General features: G+C 39.5%; 2 protein-coding genes across 2 annotated transcripts; one reads left to right on the top strand and one right to left on the bottom strand.

The window, feature by feature from the left end:
* Positions 1 to 4,857: 4,857 nt before the first annotated feature.
* LOC131101795 (DNA repair protein RAD51 homolog A-like) lies at positions 4,858 to 6,062 on the top strand. Its single transcript, XM_058047150.1, is given in 2 exon segments — positions 4,858 to 5,460; positions 5,463 to 6,062. Coding segments are annotated over 2 exon segments (1,038 nt in total). The 5' UTR covers positions 4,858 to 5,022.
* Positions 6,063 to 6,170: 108 nt separating this feature from the next.
* LOC131102142 (uncharacterized) lies at positions 6,171 to 7,150 on the bottom strand. The gene has a single exon (XM_058047641.1). It carries the CDS (start codon positions 6,942 to 6,944, stop codon positions 6,171 to 6,173), a length of 774 nt encoding a protein of 257 aa, XP_057903624.1. The 5' UTR covers positions 6,945 to 7,150.
* Positions 7,151 to 20,854: the final 13,704 nt, after the last annotated feature.

A 20,854-nucleotide genomic window follows, 5' to 3' on the forward strand; every position in this document is an offset into this window, starting at 1 on the left:
ATTGATATTGTGAATTTTGCTATTCCAAAGCAAATAAAAAATAGAATCTATGAGATTCAAAATATAATATCAGCGAATAAAATAAAAAACAATATATCGTTCGATTTCAAACCTGTCTTTGATATGTGTTTTGCCATTTTAAACTGTGTAGGTTGTGAAAAATGTAGGCTATGGGGGAAGGTGCAATTTCGTGGATTATTAACAGCATTCAACGTTCAAAATGGACAGCAACCAAAATGTCTAGCAGAGTATGTTTTTTTCATTCAATTAATGAGTAAACTCACAACGAGTTGTGTAGAGGCAGAGTACTTTCCTAAATAAAGCCACTTTAAAAAATTGCGTTTCCAAAATTTTCAAAGAAAAAACAAAACGAGGTATAAAATCCTTTAATAATGTCTTACAGAGTAGATAATAGTTTTTTTGGTCAATGTCTTATAAGCATTTTCCATTCTTGTGAAATCTTCAGGCAAAAAATCACATCTCCTCTCAAGCATAGCTTTTTCGATTCTGATTGCACCTCCATTTTTAATTTCAGTAACTCTGTTCTGTAATTCAGCAGGGTAGCAAAGATCAAATATCCATTTTTCCTGTGTGTTTTCATTGATTTTTTTACTAAGTGGGTTGATCACAGGTGTTCTTATGAAGAAAAAATGGTGATCGCTGAAAATTTTTTGGAGTTTTTTTTCGAATGCTGTGTGATTTGCGTGCACAAAATCAAGAATTTTAATAGGCATCAAGATAATCATTGCTGGCTGAGCATTCTCATCTTCATCTTGAACAACCTGTATTTTTATTTGATCTACCTGTGTCTTAACTGTTTTATTCATTTGGGATCCAAAAAGATCATTAACTAGGTTCGAAACACTTTCTTCTGCTTTAGTTTGGCTCATTCTTGGGGTCTGAAAAAATTTACGACAAAAATTCACTGGGCCGTTCCTCAATCAGAAAGAAAGAGGAGACATTTAAAAGACCTTAACAATGCTCACTTTTCAGATTTCTGTGGAAAAACAACGATTGAGTGACCGATTCAGCAGTTAATTCATACTATTAAATACAAAAATATACTTAGAAAATAAAAAAAAAATAATTCTAATTATTTATTGAACATTATCTTCAAGATGACTGTTCCTGAGCGTAGTTTTGAGATTTTTTATAAAAAAAAACTTGGTACATGGTCTATATAAAAATGTGGATCTATACAAATTGAGCTGAAGAATGACGGTTTAACTTTCTTTACCAATAAAGCTTTTTCAGATCTTCTGAGATGGTAGCAAACACCTGCACAATACAGCTTTGGGTGTATATTGGTTTCTCTGAGATGTTTTTTAACTTGTTTTATAAATTGTTTCAATTCTGTTCGAGAATTTTTTGTAACAATTTCACTAGAAGATCCAACTGCTGCTGTGAGATATTTTAAATCCAAGATTGAACCGTAGGAGAGCCGTGCAAAAATATCTGCTCCTAAAGTGAATGATTTGATAAATTTGAATCTCTTCGCTAGGTTTAATGATAAAAAGGCTGGTGGTGAGAAAGAATAAACTGTTATATTTGACTCTTCGTATTTTCCTTTCCAAATAATCCCAGAAATAGAGGCTATTGCTCCACCAAGTGAATGGCCCATAAATCTGAATTTTTTCAAATTTTTTTCTTTTAAGAATGTGAGAATCAACTCTTCATTTTCCAAGATGAATTTTTCAGCAAGAGAAAAAATCCCACGATGTGCATAACCATCTAAAAAATCTATATAGTCACAGTTGATATCTGAAAAAATATCATCTATAGACTCAGTTCCTCTAAAAGAAATAATAAGAGTTTTTTTTATATTTAAATATCAAGTGTGGTATTTGATTTTCAAGTTCTAATCTGAAAAGATCATTGTCAGGAATATTTAAGAATTTTATGATCTTTTCTCGATGCTTAGTGATTTGACTCCTTGTAAATTTTGGTATTTCCGCTTTACATGTTGAGATTGCAGCAGGTTTATGAAAGTGAGGTAAGCCTGGTTCTTGAGAGAAAATTACTTGCTGGTCAATGTTCAGCAAAATTAAAGGATTTTTATAGCAAGAAATGGTAAAATAATAGTTTCTTAATAATTTTTCATAAAATTTAGTCGTTCTTTTGTGATATACTCGTTTATTTCTCGTTTTATCGAAAACTTCTGTATTTTCATTTGGGAATGGTCTAAGAACGGTATTTGATTTACCATCTGCGTGCTTTATTACTCTGTAGATATCTTTCAGCTCAGATTTATTTGATCGGCTGTCAGGTGCTGAAAGGTCATCATGAATTTGTTTGCTGCTAAAAAATAACTTTATCAAATTATAAAAACCTTTGAGACATTTGAACCGACAAATTGTAGATCCTTCAATTAATGGAACAATTAAATTGGCAAGAAAAAATATTTTGTTTTTGAAAAGTACATTTTTGAAAATTGCAAAGTCCACATTAGGTTTGAAAATTGCTGGTAAGTTATTAATCATGAAGAGTATTCTAATTTTTCCTATCGTGTTTTTCGGAGTATTCAGTGTTAAGTAAGTTCCTAAATGTTGCGAGCACAAAATATCAAATTCCATTTCACAGCCATCTATCATTTCTGAGTTTCTGATCTCTACAAAGCCAATATTTCGTTTTATCAACAAAAAATAAGTAAAAAAAAACGAGTTGAAATTTTCCGAACAGATCATCATGTTTGCTGTGCACTGGGATATCATATATTTGATTTTCAATGTTAGTTTTCACATCATGATGGATGATTTTTATATTTATCTTCCTTTGCACTGGCAAGTCAACGCTTAGAATTTTTAATCGGAAAACTTTCATTTTCAAAAATGTTTTTAGGGTTAATTTTGTTTGATTTTCCATAATTTTTTGACAAAAATAAAAGGAGTTAATCACCAATCAGCATTCAAAAAATAATTTTTCGTTTGAAATAAAGTGAATTTGGAACTTAAATCGAAAATTAGTAAAATGATCATTTATTGATACTTATATATTTAGAAAAATCATTATTTACAGTTCTTTTTGTTCTTCATTGAGATAAACAGACTCGAAAAAGCCTTTTCTTTGTTTAGACGCTACTACTTTGAGCTTATTGAGGATGGAGCCGGGATTTGCACCAAGAACCAATCTTGAAATGCTTTCCTTGGCTTGTCTAAGAGATTCATTATCCCCAATGAGAAATATTTCATCGTCTTTAACAATCATAGAAATTTGAAAAGTTGATTCAATAGCAGCTTTAACTTTGCCCTCTCTTCCAATAATGCCTCCAATTGCACGGGAAGTATTGTCACCTGAGAATCTTTTTATTTCCGAAATGTGAAATTGAAGTCTTGTTGTACCACTTTTGAGTAGAGGAAGTGCTTGCTGTGGTGTGAAACCATCCAAAATAGCTTTTATAAATGATTCAGCCATTTCGAGCTTAACTTGCCCATCTGAGATGGCGATTGAAATATCCACACAGGGAACTGTAAGATTCATTCTAACACGAACATTGAGTATATTCACCATTGGTGAATATATTTCTGGCCACATATTCTTAAATTTAGTCATAAGTGGAATTGGCACATTCACTGATTTTATTGAAAAATCCATTGAGGGGCAAAGATTTTTAAAAAATAAGATTGAGATTGCCCGTGGAAAAAAATAAAGCAAAAAAAGAATTGAAATCACTAGTAAAATCGATTACTCTGAGAATTCTATTGATCAAATACTTAACCATCAATTTTCCGCAAAATGAGTAAATGTTTCGAAGAAATTGAAAAAAAGTTGAACATGTTTGAAACTTTTGATCAAAAGGTACTGTTTGTTGATAAAGAAATTAAATTTGACGCAAAAATCAGATTTCCAAATTTTATTGTCAATCCTGGCACCAAAGTAGAAAACGTCACCACAATTGTGATGAAAGACCAAAATATTGAGATAAAAAATTCACCCCTATTTTTTTATGGTCTTTACATCAAAAAACAAAGAAATGTTTCTCAAACACCTATGCCAGGCGTTGAGAAAGCAGTATCAGACATTTTCAAGCCTTTTGTTACATTTTATATGGCCGATCGCTTCAATTTCGTACCAGCTGGCCGAGAGGATAAAGACGTTTTAAATAATAAAGGAAGACCATTTACGTTGAGATAATCAACCCTAAGTGCAATTTGAATATTTATCCATCTGATAAGTTTCTTCAAAATGAATGTGTTACACTCAAAAATTTTGAACGCGTCAAAGGCGCAAAAATCAAAAGATTCATACTAGATGGAGAAAGGACTCACTCTAAAACATACTTACTTTACGTACATTGCTCTAAAAAAGCAGATTTTATTTCGAATTTAAATCTAGAAAATTCTCATTTCCATATCACATCAATTGAAAACGAAATTTTGCAAGGTTTGTTAGGGGAATCAATAGAGATTGCTCAAAAAACTCCTTTGAGAGTGCTTCATCGAAGATCAAATCTTTTACGTAAAAGAACAATCGAAATAAGGGAGTTTGAAATAGAAAGTTGCTATATTAAAATAAAACTCATATCATCTGCAGGAACCTACATAAAAGAATTCGTAAGTGGTGATCTAGATAGAACTGTACCGTCTTTGTCTTCTATTCTGGAATGCAACTGTGATTGTATTCAACTTGATGTCGAAGAGATGGAAAACTCGGAATTACCCAATGAATGTAGGCATTATTTATCTTAAATTCATAATTAAATTAACCTTTTCCGTATTACTATTGTTTAAACAGTTATGAAATCAAAAACCTTCACAAATGTTACACCATTTTCGTTTAAAAGTCATTCTAATAATGTTCAAATCTCAAATATGCCCTTTTGAAGGTCAAAATGATTTATTTAGTCTCCATTAAGAAAGTTTCCAAAAAAATGCAGAAATAATGCTGGAATAAATTACTGTCTTTCTATCAGACTAAATACTGAAAAATTAGCAATAATATCGATAAATACAAATAAAGTTTTATCATTACTATATTTTCCACTTCAAAAAGTTAAGATTTAAAAATCAGTAAAAGCGTGAGCCCATGTCAAAAAACGAAGAGCTCTTCGAAGATGAAGAAACGAGTCACATGCAAGAAGAAATCCATCTAACAACTGGTCCTATATCTATTGATGATTTGAAAAACTTGGGTATAGCAGCGAGTGATATCGCAAAATTAAAAGAAGCCGGCTATAATACAGTAGAAGCTCTAGCTTTCACTCCAAAAAAACAGTTGATGACTGTTAAAGGATTTTCGGAAGCAAAGGCCGAAAAAATACTCAAAGAAGCAGCCAAACTCATTCCAATGGGGTTCTCCACGGCAACGACCTTCTTTCAAAAACGAAAAAGCACAATCTATTTATCAACAGGGTCTGAAGAACTCGATAGATTGCTACAAGGTGGAATAGAAACTGGTAGTATCACAGAAATATTTTGAGAATTTAGAACAGGTAAAACACAACTTTGTCATACACTTGCATGTCATAAACTTGTCAGCTCTCTAAAAAAGATGGTGGCGGTGGTGGTAAATCTCTATATATTGATACAGAAGGTACTTTCAGGCCAGAGAGATGTGTAGCCGTTGCAGAAAGATTTAATCTAGACCCAGATCAAGTGTTAGAAAACATTTCATATGCTCGTGCATATAACTCTGACCACCAATCACAATTGTTAGTTCAAGCTGCTGCAATGCTCTCTGAATCTGCATATTCTCTTCTAATTGTCGATTCAGCAATGGCACTATACAGAACAGACTTTTCAGGTCGAGGAGAGCTTTCAGCCAGACAAATCCATCTTGCGCGTTTTTTAAGGATGTTGCTACGACTTGCTGATGAGTTTGGTGTTGCTGTAGTTATTACGAGTCAGGTTGTAGCATCTGTAGATGGTGCTGCCGCAATTTTCAACGCGGATCCAAAGAAACCAGTAGGTGGCCATATTATGGCACATGCCAGCACAACACGTCTGTATTTAAGAAAGGGACGCGGTGAAACACGAATATGTAAAATTTATGACTCTCCTTGCCTTCCGGAATCAGAGGCAGTTTTTGCAATTACAAATTCAGGAATTGCAGATCCAGATGAGTAAAACAATTCTTTAGCAATTTTTTTTAATAAAAATATTTATTGAAAAAATGTTTTGATAAAGAATGTATAAGAAAAATCTTTTTGTATAAATTTCAAATATAATTTATTCTCATGCGAGAAGAACGACATTTACACATCCGTCTCTTTCAGGATTGTTTGTAATCTGTGCGTATTTTCCCCAAACAACCCGACCGTTTTGTTCTACAATTCCTAACTCGCTTACATTCACTTCAATGATGGTACCACGTGTCAAAACACCGAAAGAAGAATAGAGACGAGAGTGCGGATTCGTTTTGATACTGATAATCGGCAAATTAAAAGTTGCTTTCAAATCGGTATGTGATACGTGTGCATTTTTGAAACGTAGAGCCATTGGTCTAATGAATCTTTCTTGTTTTGGAATTTTTCTAGTGAAATTATCACCTACAAAACATGGTTTGGTGACCATCCTTTTCCATTGTTTGCTCTTTTTCTTTCCTGTTGTTACAACATTGAACATTTCTTTGTCAGAAATGCCCCCAATTCTTGGAATAGGTACAGAATATTTAGCAGAGGCCTCTCGTCGTTTTTCTTTTATCGAATGTGCGAGATCCTTTCCTTTTGTAACAATTCCTCTATCCATTAAGTAGAGTGGAAGTGGTCCACTTTGTATCTTTTCTACAATTTTTTCTTTGGTATTTTGTGCACGTATTTCTTTCTTTTTCTGTGCCTTTATAGTTTTCTGTTTCTTTGCGAATAGTTTGGCTTTGATTCCTGTTAATCCTTTAGCAAGCGCAACAGTCTTTTTTTCACTTCTTACAAGTGCCTTTGCTTTCTTAGTTTCAAAGTCTAATCTACGACCATGTTTTTTTATATGTTCTTCAATATAATAATTCTGTGGCATTTTTCTCTTTCAACAGGGGGCCAGCGAAATGTTGTCAAAGATTTTTCGATGCAACACAATTTCAAAATTATTCATTAAAAATGATGATTTGTGTTCTTGAACAATTCCAAATCTGTATTCAAGCGAATTTTATTATCAAATGTCACATCTTGAAATAGAAATGCATTTTAAGACCGTGTATATAAAAATCTCAAATACTTCTGAATTATGGTTCTCTTCGACATTTGAATAGGTTTTGATTACTTTTTTCATGTATCGAGTTTCAAACCTTGTTCTCAGAATTTTAATGATTTGTTTTCTGAACCCTCAATGGAAGAGGCGCGACGTGAAATTGAGGAATTTGATGGTCTTAGAATGTCCTGGAATGTTCTTCCTGTGACACAGTCAGAAGATTATACACTCCCTGTTCCTATCGCTGCTCTTTATACACCTTTACAACCATGTGAGATGTTAAACTATGAGCCTATTTTTTGTCCAGGTTGTAGATCTTTGTTTAACTGTTACAGCAGGGTAAATTATGAAAATAAAGACTGGGATTGTTTATTTTGCAATAGAAAAAACAAATTGCCACCTCAATATTACGATATAACACCAGATAACCTTCCAACTGAATTGCTTCACAGTACAGTGGAATATTTGCTTACAAGAGAGTGTAATTCTGAGCCTTATTTCTTTTTTCTTGTAGATATATGCCCTTTTGATGACCAAAGATACGAGACCCTTCTGGAAGGAATCAGAATAACCTACGACGGTCTTCCGGATGATTGTATGATTAGTTTGATAACATTTGGCACAAATATCAATTTAATTGACTTCAAATCACCTGTGAATAGAATATTCCTTTTTTCAGGACAAAAAGAATATAAAAAAGAAGATATTGACAAGTTTTTTATTGGTAAAAAATCATCAAACAATTTACACTCGTTCTTCATAGAGAAAAAGAATTTACCGGTCGAAAAATTTCTATCTTTCATTTTGAAAGATACGCTCTCCGATAGAACTGGATCTATGCAAACTAGATGCACGGGGCCCGCGATTTCTTTTGCTACATCTCTTTTAGAATCAATTCCGGAGGAAAATGCGTTGAAAATGTTTTTATGTTATAATGTTTTTTAAGGGCCAATGACAACTGGGCCAGGCCAAGTTTGTGATATTAAAGATCGTATTAGATCAGCATCTGACATAATTAAAGACAAAATAAGCTATATCACCCCAGCAATGAAATTCTATGACAATATGGCAAATCGAATGGTGAAAATTGGTGCATCTATAGATATAATAAGTGCAACCCTAATCGATATGGGCTTATATGAAATGCAGCCGATGTTCAACAAAACAGGCGGTCTCGTCGTAATGGGACAAGATCTTGACCACAATATATTCTGTACGAGCTCACAAAAAAATGTACAAAAAAACCAGGATGGTATATTAGACGTGGCATTTAATGTCAAATTTAAAATTCAGACGAAAAACATCAAATATAAAAAGGGCATTGGTATTGGTTCTCCACTTTTAGACAATAATAATAAGGAAACTGGTTGGAAAATTGGGTGTTTACAAAAGAACAGTAATGTCGGATTCATTTTTGATCCTGTTTTGAATATGGCCGAAGAAGAATTAGGGTATTTTCAAATCATAACTCAGTATCAGCGATCTGATAAGAAATTAGTAACAAGGGTAACTACAGCTGCGAGATCATATGGCAAATTTACGAAATTGAAACAAGGTTTCGATCAAGAGGCCGCAATTATTTTACAGGCTAGAATATACACATTTGGAATGCCTCTAGAAGACGACAGAGATTTAGTAAGACGATTGGATCGCTCGTTCATGAGATTCGTAAAAAGATTTTCTGAATCTCGAGACACTCTCAAATTACCTCTTTCGATGAGTTTATATCCGAACTTGTCATTTTTTTTGAGAAGATCTCTTATTGTTCAACACCGCAATTTACCATAACAGAAAAATACGGGTCGCAAGAACGTATTTTACTCGCAAAAGTCAATCCATCAGTGACAAAAGATGTAGTTGTTTCTGAAAATATTGACGATCAGACATTCTATCATTCGGTTTGTAAAATTCTAAAAAATGACTGAAAATAAAATTTCTTTACAAAATGATTTATTTTCAAAACAAATAATCGATTCGTTCTCTTTTTCGAAATGTTTGAGAAAGAAATTTTCGATTGGTAATATTTTGAAACTTTATCCACATTTTGATTATGAATCAATTTCTACTTTTTTCAGAGCAATGAGCAATTTGTCCGGACGAAAATTCGTATTTTGAAAAAATAGTTGCTGTTATTGGGGAAAATTCAAACAGACTAGCTTGAAATTTCTGAATATGATTTCAGATTCATTTTATTTAATAAAGTAATTTGATTTGCCATTCTTGAGACATTTACAATTCATAGAATAATATATGTTGGAAAATCAAAACGTGAATTGTTCTGACTTTAATTTTTTACCAAAATTCTAACAAGATTGGAGAATTATTCTGGATGGTCATTTTTGTTCATCAATTCAATCTCAAAGAATTGTTTTATGAGGAATGTCTTGCAATTCAGAAACAAACAGTGATATTTTCTTTACTTATCCGAAGATTGTTCAATCAATATGAAAATCTTGAAAGAAATTGTTGAATGTTCATTCCAGACGTTGAGCATCTCAAACGATCGCACACTTTTGAAAAACGTTTTCAAACCTATAATTTATTTAAAATTCATGTGAGACTGTTAAGAAGTACAAAAGTTTATAGGCTTAAGTTAAAGAATCATTAGTCAAAGGTCCACAATATAATGAACAAATAGAAAAGACAACCTGACATAGCATAAAACGGAATCATCGACTTTGTGTTTGATGTTCTTTCCGATTTGGCGCCGCTCTGGTGGCAGCCTGCTACAGCAGCTCTCGCTCTTCGTTGAGTTCTTTTCTTCTTTATTCTGTCTTTTTCATTCTTTTTCTAGGTTATTCTTAAAGGAACGGCTTCGTAAATGCTCAGTTCAACTGTCCACCATAGTGATAGTGTTGAGCTGGCATTTCTCATAATTTTTCGACGATGTTTTCGACCGCACGCCGAAACTCTATTGTTTACAGTAGGGACCAGCTGTTGGCGCTCCGCAACACAGCGGCGCTGCCCCCCGGGGAACCCCTCGAGGTTCCCCGGGAGGTAAAGAGGAGAAGACGGGGAAGCCGTGCCGGAGCCCAATGCCGCGACAAGAGGAGGAGATACAGACCAGTTCTCCCGTCCATCATCATGGGGAACGTAAGATCTCTCCCCAATAAGATGGACGAACTAGCGGCGCTGACCCGGCATCAGAGGCAGTTCCGGGAGTGTAGCGTCATGTTGTTTACGGAAACGTGGCTGGATACACGGACCCCAGACACGATCGCTACACTACACGGATTCACACTACTGCGGGCGGACAGGACAAAGGAGAGCGGTAAGAGGAAAGGAGGCGGGCTGGCAGTGTTTGTGAATGATAGATGGTGTAACTCTGGGCACATCACTATTAAAGAGCAACTCTGCTGCAAAGACATTGAACTGTTAGCCGTTAGCATGAGACCGTACTATCTGCCGCGGGAATTCTCGCACGTTATCGCGATAGCGGCGTACATTCCCCCCTCTGCTAACGCCGACGCGGCCTGTGACGTCATCCACTCTGCCGTGGGCCGGCTACAGACACAACATCCGCAGGCTCTCCTTCTTCTCTCAGGTGATTTCAACCACGCTTCTCCATCCTCCACCCTGCCCACCTTCACCCAGTATGTCACCTGCTGCACCAGAGACAATAAAACACTGGACTTGTGTTATGCCAACACCAAGGAGGCATACAATTCAACAGCACTTCCTCCCCTGGGAAGATCAGACCACAACCTGGTACATCTCCAGCCTGTGTACAAACCTCTGGTACGCAGGCTGCCAGCTGTGTCCCGCACAGTGAAGAGATGGTCTGATGAAGCCGACGAGGCTCTGAAGGACTGTTTCAACACAACAGTGTGGGAGGAACTCTGCCATCCTCATGGGGACGATATAGACAGTCTCACTGACTGCATCACAGACTACATAAACTTCTGTGTGGAAAACGCTGTACCCACCAGGACTGTACGGTGTTTCTCCAACAACAAACCGTGGATTAATCCGGACATAAAGGCTCTCCTAAAGGAGAAGAAGAGGGTCTTTAAGTCAGGAAATAGGGAAGAGCTGAAGGCTGTGCAGAAGGAGCTGAGGAGGAAAATCAGGGAGGGGAAGGACTGCTACAGGAAAAAGATGGAGGAACAGCTGCAGCAGAACAACGTCAGAGGAGTCTGGAGAGGCCTGAAAACCATCTCTGGCCACAAGGGGCCCGACTCCCAGGCTGCTGGGGACCAGGTAAAGGCTAACGATCTGAATCTATTTTTCAACAGGTTTGATCAACCATCTGCCCATCCCCCGGCCCAGCACCTCCTGCCGAAACTTCTGCCGAAACTCCCCCCATCGACACCTCGAGTGGACAGCCCTACCCCCACCTCCCCCTCCTGCACACAGCCATCCCCCACCACTTCTCACCTAATCAGCTCAACCTCCTCACTAACCTCCCCCCGCACACAGCCCCACTGCTCCAACCTGACCCTCACAACATCCCAGGTGAGAAACCAGCTCCGGAAAACCAAGGCGAGGAAGGCGGCGGGACCAGACGGCATCAGCTCCAGGCTCCTGAAGTCCTGCGCGGACGAGCTGTGCGGGATTGTTGAGCACATCTTCAACCTGAGCCTGAAGCTGGGGAGGGTGCCACAGCTGTGGAAGACATCCTGCGTGGTTCCTGTCCCCAAGACGCCGCACCCCAAGGACCTCAGCAGCTACAGGCCGGTGGCACTTACATCACACCTGATGAAGACCTTGGAGCGGCTGATCCTTGACCATCTCCGCCCCCTGGTGGGTCCTTCGATGGACCCGCTCCAGTTCGCCTATCAACCTGGCACTGGGGTGGACGACGCTGTCATCTTCCTCCAGCACAGAGCGCTCTCTCACCTGGAGAAACCTGGGAGCACAGTGAGAATCATGTTCTTTGATTTTTCCAGTGCGTTCAACACCATCCAGCCAGCACTTCTGAGGGACAAGCTGGAGAACACAGGGGTGGACCTGCACCTCACATCGTGGATACTGGATTACCTCACCAACCGTCCACAGTATGTGAGGACACGGGACTGTGTGTCCGACACAGTTGTCTGCAGTACGGGGGCTCCGCAGGGAACGGTCCTGGCTCCGTTCCTTTTCACCCTCTACACAGCAGACTTCTCCTACAACACACCAACCTGCCACCTGCAGAAGTTCTCTGACGACTCTGCAATTGTTGGCCTCATCACAGATGGGGACGACTTGGAGTACAGAGGACTGACACAGGACTTTGTGGACTGGTGCCAGCGGAACTGCCTCCAGATCAACACGGGGAAAACCAGAGAGCTGGTGGTGGATTTCCGCAGGCGCATCCACTCTCCTCCAACACCAGTGAACATTCAGGGAATGGACATTGAGATGGTGACATCTTACAAGTACCTGGGTGTTCATCTCAACAATAGACTGGACTGGACTCATCACACAGAAGCACTTTACAGGAAGGGCATGAGCAGACTCTATCTGCTCAGGAGACTGAGGTCTTTTGGAGTGCAAGGGGCACTCCTCAAGACGTTCTATGACTCTGTTGTGGCTTCAGCCATTTTCCAGGGAGTGGTCTGCTGGGGCAGCAGCATTTCGGCTGCGGATAGGAAGAGACTGGATAAGATCATCAGGAAGGCCAGCTCTGCACTGGGTTGCCCCCTTGACCCAGTGGAGGTGGTGGGAGAGAGGAGGATGTTGGCTAAGCTATCATCCATGTTGGAGAACAACTCCCACCCCCTGCAGGACACCTTGACAGAACTTGAAAGCTCCTTCAGCGATAGACTGCTTCACCCCAAGTGTGTGAAGGAGCGATATCGCAGGTCTTTTCTTCCTGCAGCTGTCAGGCTGTACCAGCACTGCTCCCAATAGACTTCTACACTGCTATGTACATCTGTGTAATACTTTGCTTTTTACATTCAGTATAGTTACTCCAGACCCCATTCACTGTGCAATATCTGATCAACCTCCATGTGCAATATTAAGGCTCTAAATGCAATATATTAAGTTCTATGTGAAGTATTTCTATAATGCCTCATATTAACTCACTAGCAAGATCTCAGTGTATAGACTGGTCATATATATCATCTCGTCTCATATTATCTACATACTGTATTGTATATAACTCTGGGAAAAACTGTTGATTTTTGTTAATACTTGAGTCGTTTATATTCTTTATTTTTCTATATTGTGTATTTTGTACTGCTTAACTGATTCTGTACTCTTGCTGCTGTGCAATACAAATTTCCCCACTGAGGGACGAATAAAGGCATATCTTAATCTTAATCTTAATCTTAATTTGCCTTTAGACATGAGTAAATTAGCTTAAATGCTAACATGGTAACGGCTACCATGCAAGCACCTAGCAAGAGAGCATCAAGTTGAGAAAGTGCCAAGGTTGTCTTATAACCTCCCCACATCATGTCATATGTGTATTTGCCTTTAAACGTGAGTAAATTAGCTTAAATGCTAACATGCTAACAATAATTATGCTAGCACCTAGCAAGAGAGCCTCAAGTTTAGAAAGTGCCAAGGTTGTCCTATAACCTCCCTACATCATGCCATGTGTGTATTTGCCTTTAAACGTGAGTAAATTAGCTTAAATGCTAACATGCTAACAGTTTTCCTAGGTGCTAGCATGATAAGAGCCTCAAGTATAAAAAGTGCCAAGGTTGTCCTATAACCTCCCTACATCATGCCATGTGTGTATTTGCCTTTAGACATGAGTAAATTAGCTTAAATGCTAACATGCTAACGGCTACCATGCTAGCACCTAGCAAGAGGGTTTCAAGTTTACAAAGTGCCAAGGTTGTCCTATAACCTCCCTATATCATGCCATGTGTGTATTTGCCTTTAAACGTGAGTAAATTAGCTTAAATGCTAACATGCTAACAGTCATCATGCCCATAGACTGCTACTGCAAGTAGCAGTCTATGGGCTGGCTACTGAGCCAGTCCATAACTAGAAAATTAAATTAAATGCTAACATGCTAACAGTTATCATGCTAGCACCTAGCAAGAGAGCCTCAAGTTTAGAAAGTGCCGAGGTTGTCCTATAACCTCCCTACATCATGCCATGTGTGTATTTGCCTTTAGACATGAGTAAATTAGCTTAAATGCTAACAGTTATCATGCTAGCACCTAGCAAGAGAGCCTCAAGTTTAGAAAGTGCCAAGGTTGTCCTATAACCTCCCTACATCATGCCATGTGTGTATTTGCCTTTAGACATGAGTAAATTAGCTTAAATGCTAACATGCTAGCACCTAGCAAGACAGCCTTAAGTTTAGAAACTGCCAAGGATGTCCTATGATGTCCCTGCATCATGCATGTGTGTATTTGCCTTTAAATGTAAGCAAATTAGCTTAAATGCTAACATGCTAACAGTCATCATGCTAGCACCTAGCAAGAGACCCTCAAGTTTAGAAAGTGCCAAGGTTGTCCTATAACCTCCCTACACCATGCCATATGTGTATTTGCCTGAAGACATGAGTAAATTAGCTTAAATGCTAACATGCTAACGGCTACCATGCTAGCACCTAGCAAGAGGGTTTCAAGTTTAGAAAGTGCCAAGGTTGTCCTATAACCTCCCTATATCATGCCATGTGTGTATTTGCCTTTAAATGTGAGTAAATTAGCTTAAATGTTAACATGCTAACAGTTATCATGCTAGCACCTAGCAAGAGGGCCTCAAGTTTAGAAAGTGCCAAGGTTGTCCTATAACATCCCTACATCATGCCATGTGTGTATTTGCCTTTAGACATGAGTAAATTAGCTTAAATGTTAACATGCTAACGACTAACATGCTAGCACCTAGCAAGACAGCCTCAAGTTTAAAAACTACCAAGGTTGTCCTATAAACTCCCTACATCATGCCTTGTGTGTATTTGCCTTTAGACATGAGTAAATTAGCTTAAATGCTAACATGCTAACGGCTAACATGCTAGCACCTAGCAAGACAGCCTCAAGTTTAGAGACTGCCAAGGATGTCCTATAACGTCCCTGCATCATATATGTGTGTATTTGCCTTTAAACATTAGAAAATTAGCTTAAATGCTAACATGCTAACAGCCATCATGCTAGCACCTAGCAAGAGAGTCCCAAGTTTAGAAAGTGCCAAGGTTGTCCTATAACCTCCCTACATCATGCCATGTGTGTATTTGCCTTTAGACATGAGCAAATTAGCTTAAATGCTAACATGCTACCGGCTAACATGCTAGCACCTAGCAAGAGAGCCTCAAGTTTAGAAAGTGCCAAGGTTGTCCTATAACCTCCCTATATCATGCCATGTGTGTATTTGCCTTCAATGTGAGTAAATTAGCTTAAATGCTAACATGCTAACAGTCATCATGCTAGCACCTAGCAAGAGAGCCTCAAGTTTAGAAAGAGCCAAGGTTGTCCTATAACCTCCCTACATCATGCCATGTGTGTATTTGCCTTTAGACATGAGTAAATTAGCTTAAATACTAACATGCTAACGGCTACCATGCTAGCAGCTAGCAAGAGGGCCTCAAGTTTAGAAACTGCAAAGGTTGTCCTATAACGTCCCTGCATCATGCATGTGTGTATTTGCCTTTAAACATAAGCAACTGAGCATAAATGCTAACATGCTAACAGTCATCATGCTAGCACCTAGCAAGAGAGTCCCAGGTTTAGAAAGTGCCAAGGTTGTCCTATAACCTCCCTACATCATGCCATGTGTGTATTTGCCTTTAGACATGAGTAAATTAGCTTAACTGCTAACATGCTAACGGCTAACATGCTAGCACCTAGCAAGACATCCTCAAGTTTAAAAACTGCCAAGGTTGTCCTATAACGTCCCTACATCATGCATGTGTGTATTTGCCTTTAGACATGAGTAAATTAGCTTAAATGCTAACATGCTAACAGTTATCATGCTAGCACCTAGCAAGAGAGCCTCAAGTTTAGAAAGTGCCAAGGTTGTCCTATAACCTCCCTACATCATGCCATGTGTGTATTTGCCTTTAGACATGAGTATATTAGCTTAAATGCTAACATGCTAACAGTCATCATGCTAGCACCTAGCAAGAGAGCATCAAGTTGAGAAAGTGCCAAGGTTGTCCTATAACCTCCCTACATCCTGCCATGTGAATATTTGCCTTTAGACATGAGTAAATTAGCTTAAATGCTAACATGCTAACGGCTAACATGCTAACACCTAGCAAGACAGCCTCAAGTTTAGAAACTGCCAAGGTTGTCCTATAACCTCCCCACATCATGTCATGTGTATATTTGCCTTTAAACGTGAGTAAATTAGCTTAAATGCTAACATGCTAACAATCATTATGCTAGCACCTAGCAAGACAGCCTCAAGTTTAGAAATTGCCAAGGTTGTCCTCTAACCTCCCTACACCGTGCCATATGTGTATTTGCCTGAAGACATGAGTAAATTAGCTTAAATGCTAACATGCTAACGGCTACCATGCTAGCACCTAGCAAGAGAGCATCAAGTTGAGAAAGTGCCAAGGTTGTCCTATAACCTCCCTACATCATGCCATGTGTGTATTTGCCTTTAGACATGAGTAAATTAGCTTAAATGCTAACATGCTAACGGCTAACATGCTAGCACCTAGCAAGACAGCCTCAAGTTTAGAAACTGCCAAGGATGCCCTATAACGTCCCAGCATCATGCATGTGTGTATTTGCCTTTAAACATGAGCAAAGTAGCTTAAATGCTAACATGCTAACAGTCATCATGCTAGCACCTAGCAAGAGAGTCCCAAGTTTAGAAAGTGCCAAGGTTGTCCTATAACATCCCTACATCATGCCATGTGTGTATTTGCCTTTAGACATGAGTAAATTAGCTTAAATGTTAACATGCTAACGACTAACATGCTAGCACCTAGCAAGACAGCCTCAAGTTTAAAAACTACCAAGGTTGTCCTATAAACTCCCTACATCATGCCTTGTGTGTATTTGCCTTTAGACATGAGTAAATTAGCTTAAATGCTAACATGCTAACGGCTAACATGCTAGCACCTAGCAAGACAGCCTCAAGTTTAGAGACTGCCAAGGATGTCCTATAACGTCCCTGCATCATATATGTGTGTATTTGCCTTTAAACATTAGAAAATTAGCTTAAATGCTAACATGCTAACAGCCATCATGCTAGCACCTAGCAAGAGAGTCCCAAGTTTAGAAAGTGCCAAGGTTGTCCTATAACCTCCCTACATCATGCCATGTGTGTATTTGCCTTTAGACATGAGCAAATTAGCTTAAATGCTAACATGCTACCGGCTAACATGCTAGCACCTAGCAAGAGAGCCTCAAGTTTAGAAACTGCCAAGGTTGTCCTATAACGTCCCTGCATCATGCCATGTGTGTATTTGCCTTTAAACATAAGCAAATTAGCTTAAATGCTAACATGCTAACAGTCATCATGCTAGCACCTAGCAAGAGAGTCCCAAGTTTAGAGAGTGCCAAGGTTGTCCTATAACCTCCCTACATCATGCCATGTGTGTATTTGCCTTTAGACATTAGTAAATTAGCTTAAATGCTAACATGCTAACGGCTAACATGCTAGCACCTAGCAAGACAGCCTCAAGTTTAGAAACTGCCAAGGTTGTCCTATAACCTCCCTACATCATGCCATGTGTGTATTTGCCTTTAGACATGAGTAAATTAGCTTAAATGATAATATGCTAACGGCTACCATGCTAGCACCTAGCAAGAGAGCCTCAAGTTTAGAAAGTGCCAAGGTTGTCCTATAACCTCCCTACATCATGCCATGTGTGTATTTGCCTTTAAATGTGAGTAAATTAGCTTAAATGCTAACATGCTAACAGTCATCATGCTAGCACCTAGCAAGAGAGCCTCAAGTTTAGAAAGTGCCAAGGTTGTCCTATAACCTCCCTAAATCATGCCATGTGTGTATTTGCCTTCAATGTGAGTAAATTAGCTTAAATGCTAACATGCTAACAGTCGTCATGCTAGCACCTAGCAAGAGAGCCTCAAGTTTAGAAAGAGCCAAGGTTGTCCTATAACCTCCCTACATCATGCCATGTGTGTATTTGCCTTTAGACATGAGTAAATTAGCTTAAATGTTAACATGCTAACGACTAACATGCTAGCACCTAGCAAGACAGCCTCAAGTTTAAAAACTACCAAGGTTGTCCTATAACCTCCCTACACCATGCCATATGTGTATTTGCCTTTAGACATGAGTAAATTAGCTTAAATGCTCACATGCTAACAGTCATTATGCTAGCACCTAGCAAGAGAGCATCAAGTTGAGAAAGTGCCAAGGTTGTCCTATAACCTCCCTACATCATGCCATGTGTGTATTTGCCTTTAGACATGAGTAAATTAGCTTCAATGCTAACATGCTAACGGCTACCATGCTAGCACCTAGCAAGAGGGTTTCAAGTTTAGAAAGTTCCAAGGTTGTCCTATAACCTCCCTATATCATGCATGTGTGTATTTGCCTTTAAACGTGAGTAAATTAGCTTAAATGCTAACATGCTAACAGTTATCATGCTAGCACCTAGCAAGAGAGCCTCAAGTTTAGAAAGTGCCAAGGTCGTCCTATAACCTCCCTATATCATGCCATGTGTGTATTTGCCTTTAAACGTGAGTAAATTAGCTTAAATGCTAACATGCTAACATACTAGCAACTAGCATTTAGCCACAGAGAGAGTTCAGAAGTTTATCTAAAAAATGAGCCATCAATCACGTTTCTACGTGGCCGTATGGCTGAGCTACAAGGCTGTGAAAAGTCTGTAAATTCTCGTTTTCTCTGGAATGCGGCTGTTCTAAAAATAGAATGGTGTACCTAATCTAGTGGCCGATTTTTTTTTCTATCGCGAATAGCGTCGCCATGGTTACACGAAACGTTCCAAAAAATAAATACCGCTGTAGTCCCGAGCGTCACGATTCCGACGGTGTAACATGTGTGGGGGTCCTTCTTGCGGTTTTGGCCGCATTACGCGCGCAAAAATGGGAAGATTAAGATATAATAAGAAGAAAAATAACTAAACACCACAAGCAATAACAATATGGGCTGGCTCAGTAGCCAGCCCATAGACTGCTACTTGCAGTAGCAGTCTATGGGCTGGCTACTGAGCCAGTCCATAATAATAATAGCTAAACAACAATAACAATATGGGCTGGCTCAGTAGCCAGCCCATAGACTGCTACTGCAAGTAGCAGTCTATGGGCTGGCTACTGAGCCAGTCCATAATAATAGCTAAACAACAATAACAATATGGGCTGGCTCAGTAGCCAGCCCATAGACTGCTACTGCAAGTAGCAGTCTATGGGCTGGCTACTGGGCCAGTCCATAACTAAACACCACAAGCAATAACAATATGGGCTGGCTCAGTAGCCAGCCCATAGACTGCTACTGCAAGTAGCAGTCTATGGGCTGGCTACTGGGCCAGTCCATAACTAAACGCACAAGGAATAACAATATGGGCTGGCTCAGTAGCCAGCCCATAGACTGCTACTGCAAGTCTACTGCAAGTAGCAGTCTATGGGCTGGCTACTGAGCCAGTCCATAATAATAACTAAACAGCAATAACAATATGGGCTGGCTCAGTAGCCAGCCCATAGACTGCTACTGCAAGTAGCAGTCTATGGGCTGGCTACTGGGCCAGTCCATAACTAAACAGCAATAACAATATGGGCTGGCTCAGTAGCCAGCCCATAGACTGCTACTTGCAGTAGCAGTCTATGGGCTGGCTACTGAGCCAGTCCATAATAAAAATTTGTAAACACCACAAGGAATAACAATACAGTACTGAGACTGCTACTGCAAGTAGCAGTCTATGGGCTGGCTACTGAGCCAGTCCATAATAAAAATTTGTAAACACCACAAGGAATAACAATATGGGCTGGCTCAGTAGCCAGCCCATAGACTGCTACTTGCAGTAGCAGTCTGTGGGCTGGCTACTGAGCCAGTCCATAATAATGACACTTAATAGAGTTAATTTCTGATTAAACATTTCTGGTTATAGTGATGAAGTCTCACCTGTCAACCCACTGAAACTGGGCTTTCTCAATGCCAGCCCTGTTTGAGGGTTTGAGAGACCCTCATACATCGGCCGCAGGGTTTTGTCCATCTCAGACTGCACCATGACCCAGGACAGGATCATCCAGTTCTCATTCATCACAGCGTATGACGACATGACACCAGATGAAAAGGTGACTTTCTTGGCCACTTTCCGGGTGTGGTCTGAGCGGAAAGCCTGTCCAAAGGTACCCTGCAGCATCCGCTGAATGGTGTCCTTCTGGTTCCGGAACTCATGCAGCAAGCAGTCGGTGAGGTAGTGGGCAGACACAGAGACCCCGTTCCAGCCATCACTGTAGCCCCCAAAAGGCTACGGTTTTCGCTCCTGCCGAAGGAACTGAGTGATGGTCTTTTGGCCGCCATAAGTTCCTGCCTCTCCATCCATGACATTCTGGCAGCACAGGAGATGGCTTGGCACGGAGTTGGCACGCTCATACTTGAGATGCAACATCTTGTTGACCTGATTTGCCATGTCTGTGGGTGATTTTCCAGTCCGTCTCAACTCATCCAGTACTGACTTACAGATGGCCTTCTTGTAAGTCAGTAACGCTGGCAACAGATTGGTAAACCTCTTGGGAAGCTTTTCCAGCCAGAGCGGGTTGTCGGAATACCACCTCTTATTGCAGCTCTTACAGCACAGCCTGGAGGAGAGCAGGTAGTATTGTCCAGTGAGGCCCACAATCACTCGCGGTCTCCCGACTCCAGCAGAGACAACACGTGGCTGAGAACAGTCACCAGAGCACGGCAGGGTG

This window comes from Doryrhamphus excisus, chromosome 14, assembly GCF_030265055.1.
Source record: "Doryrhamphus excisus isolate RoL2022-K1 chromosome 14, RoL_Dexc_1.0, whole genome shotgun sequence".
Classification (NCBI taxonomy): Eukaryota; Metazoa; Chordata; class Actinopteri; order Syngnathiformes; family Syngnathidae; genus Doryrhamphus; species Doryrhamphus excisus.

Excerpts from the sequence above, each read along its gene's own strand:
- LOC131102142 (XM_058047641.1), bottom strand. The coding sequence starts at position 6,944 with ATGCCACAGAATTATTATATTGAAGAACATATAAAAAAACATGGTCGT.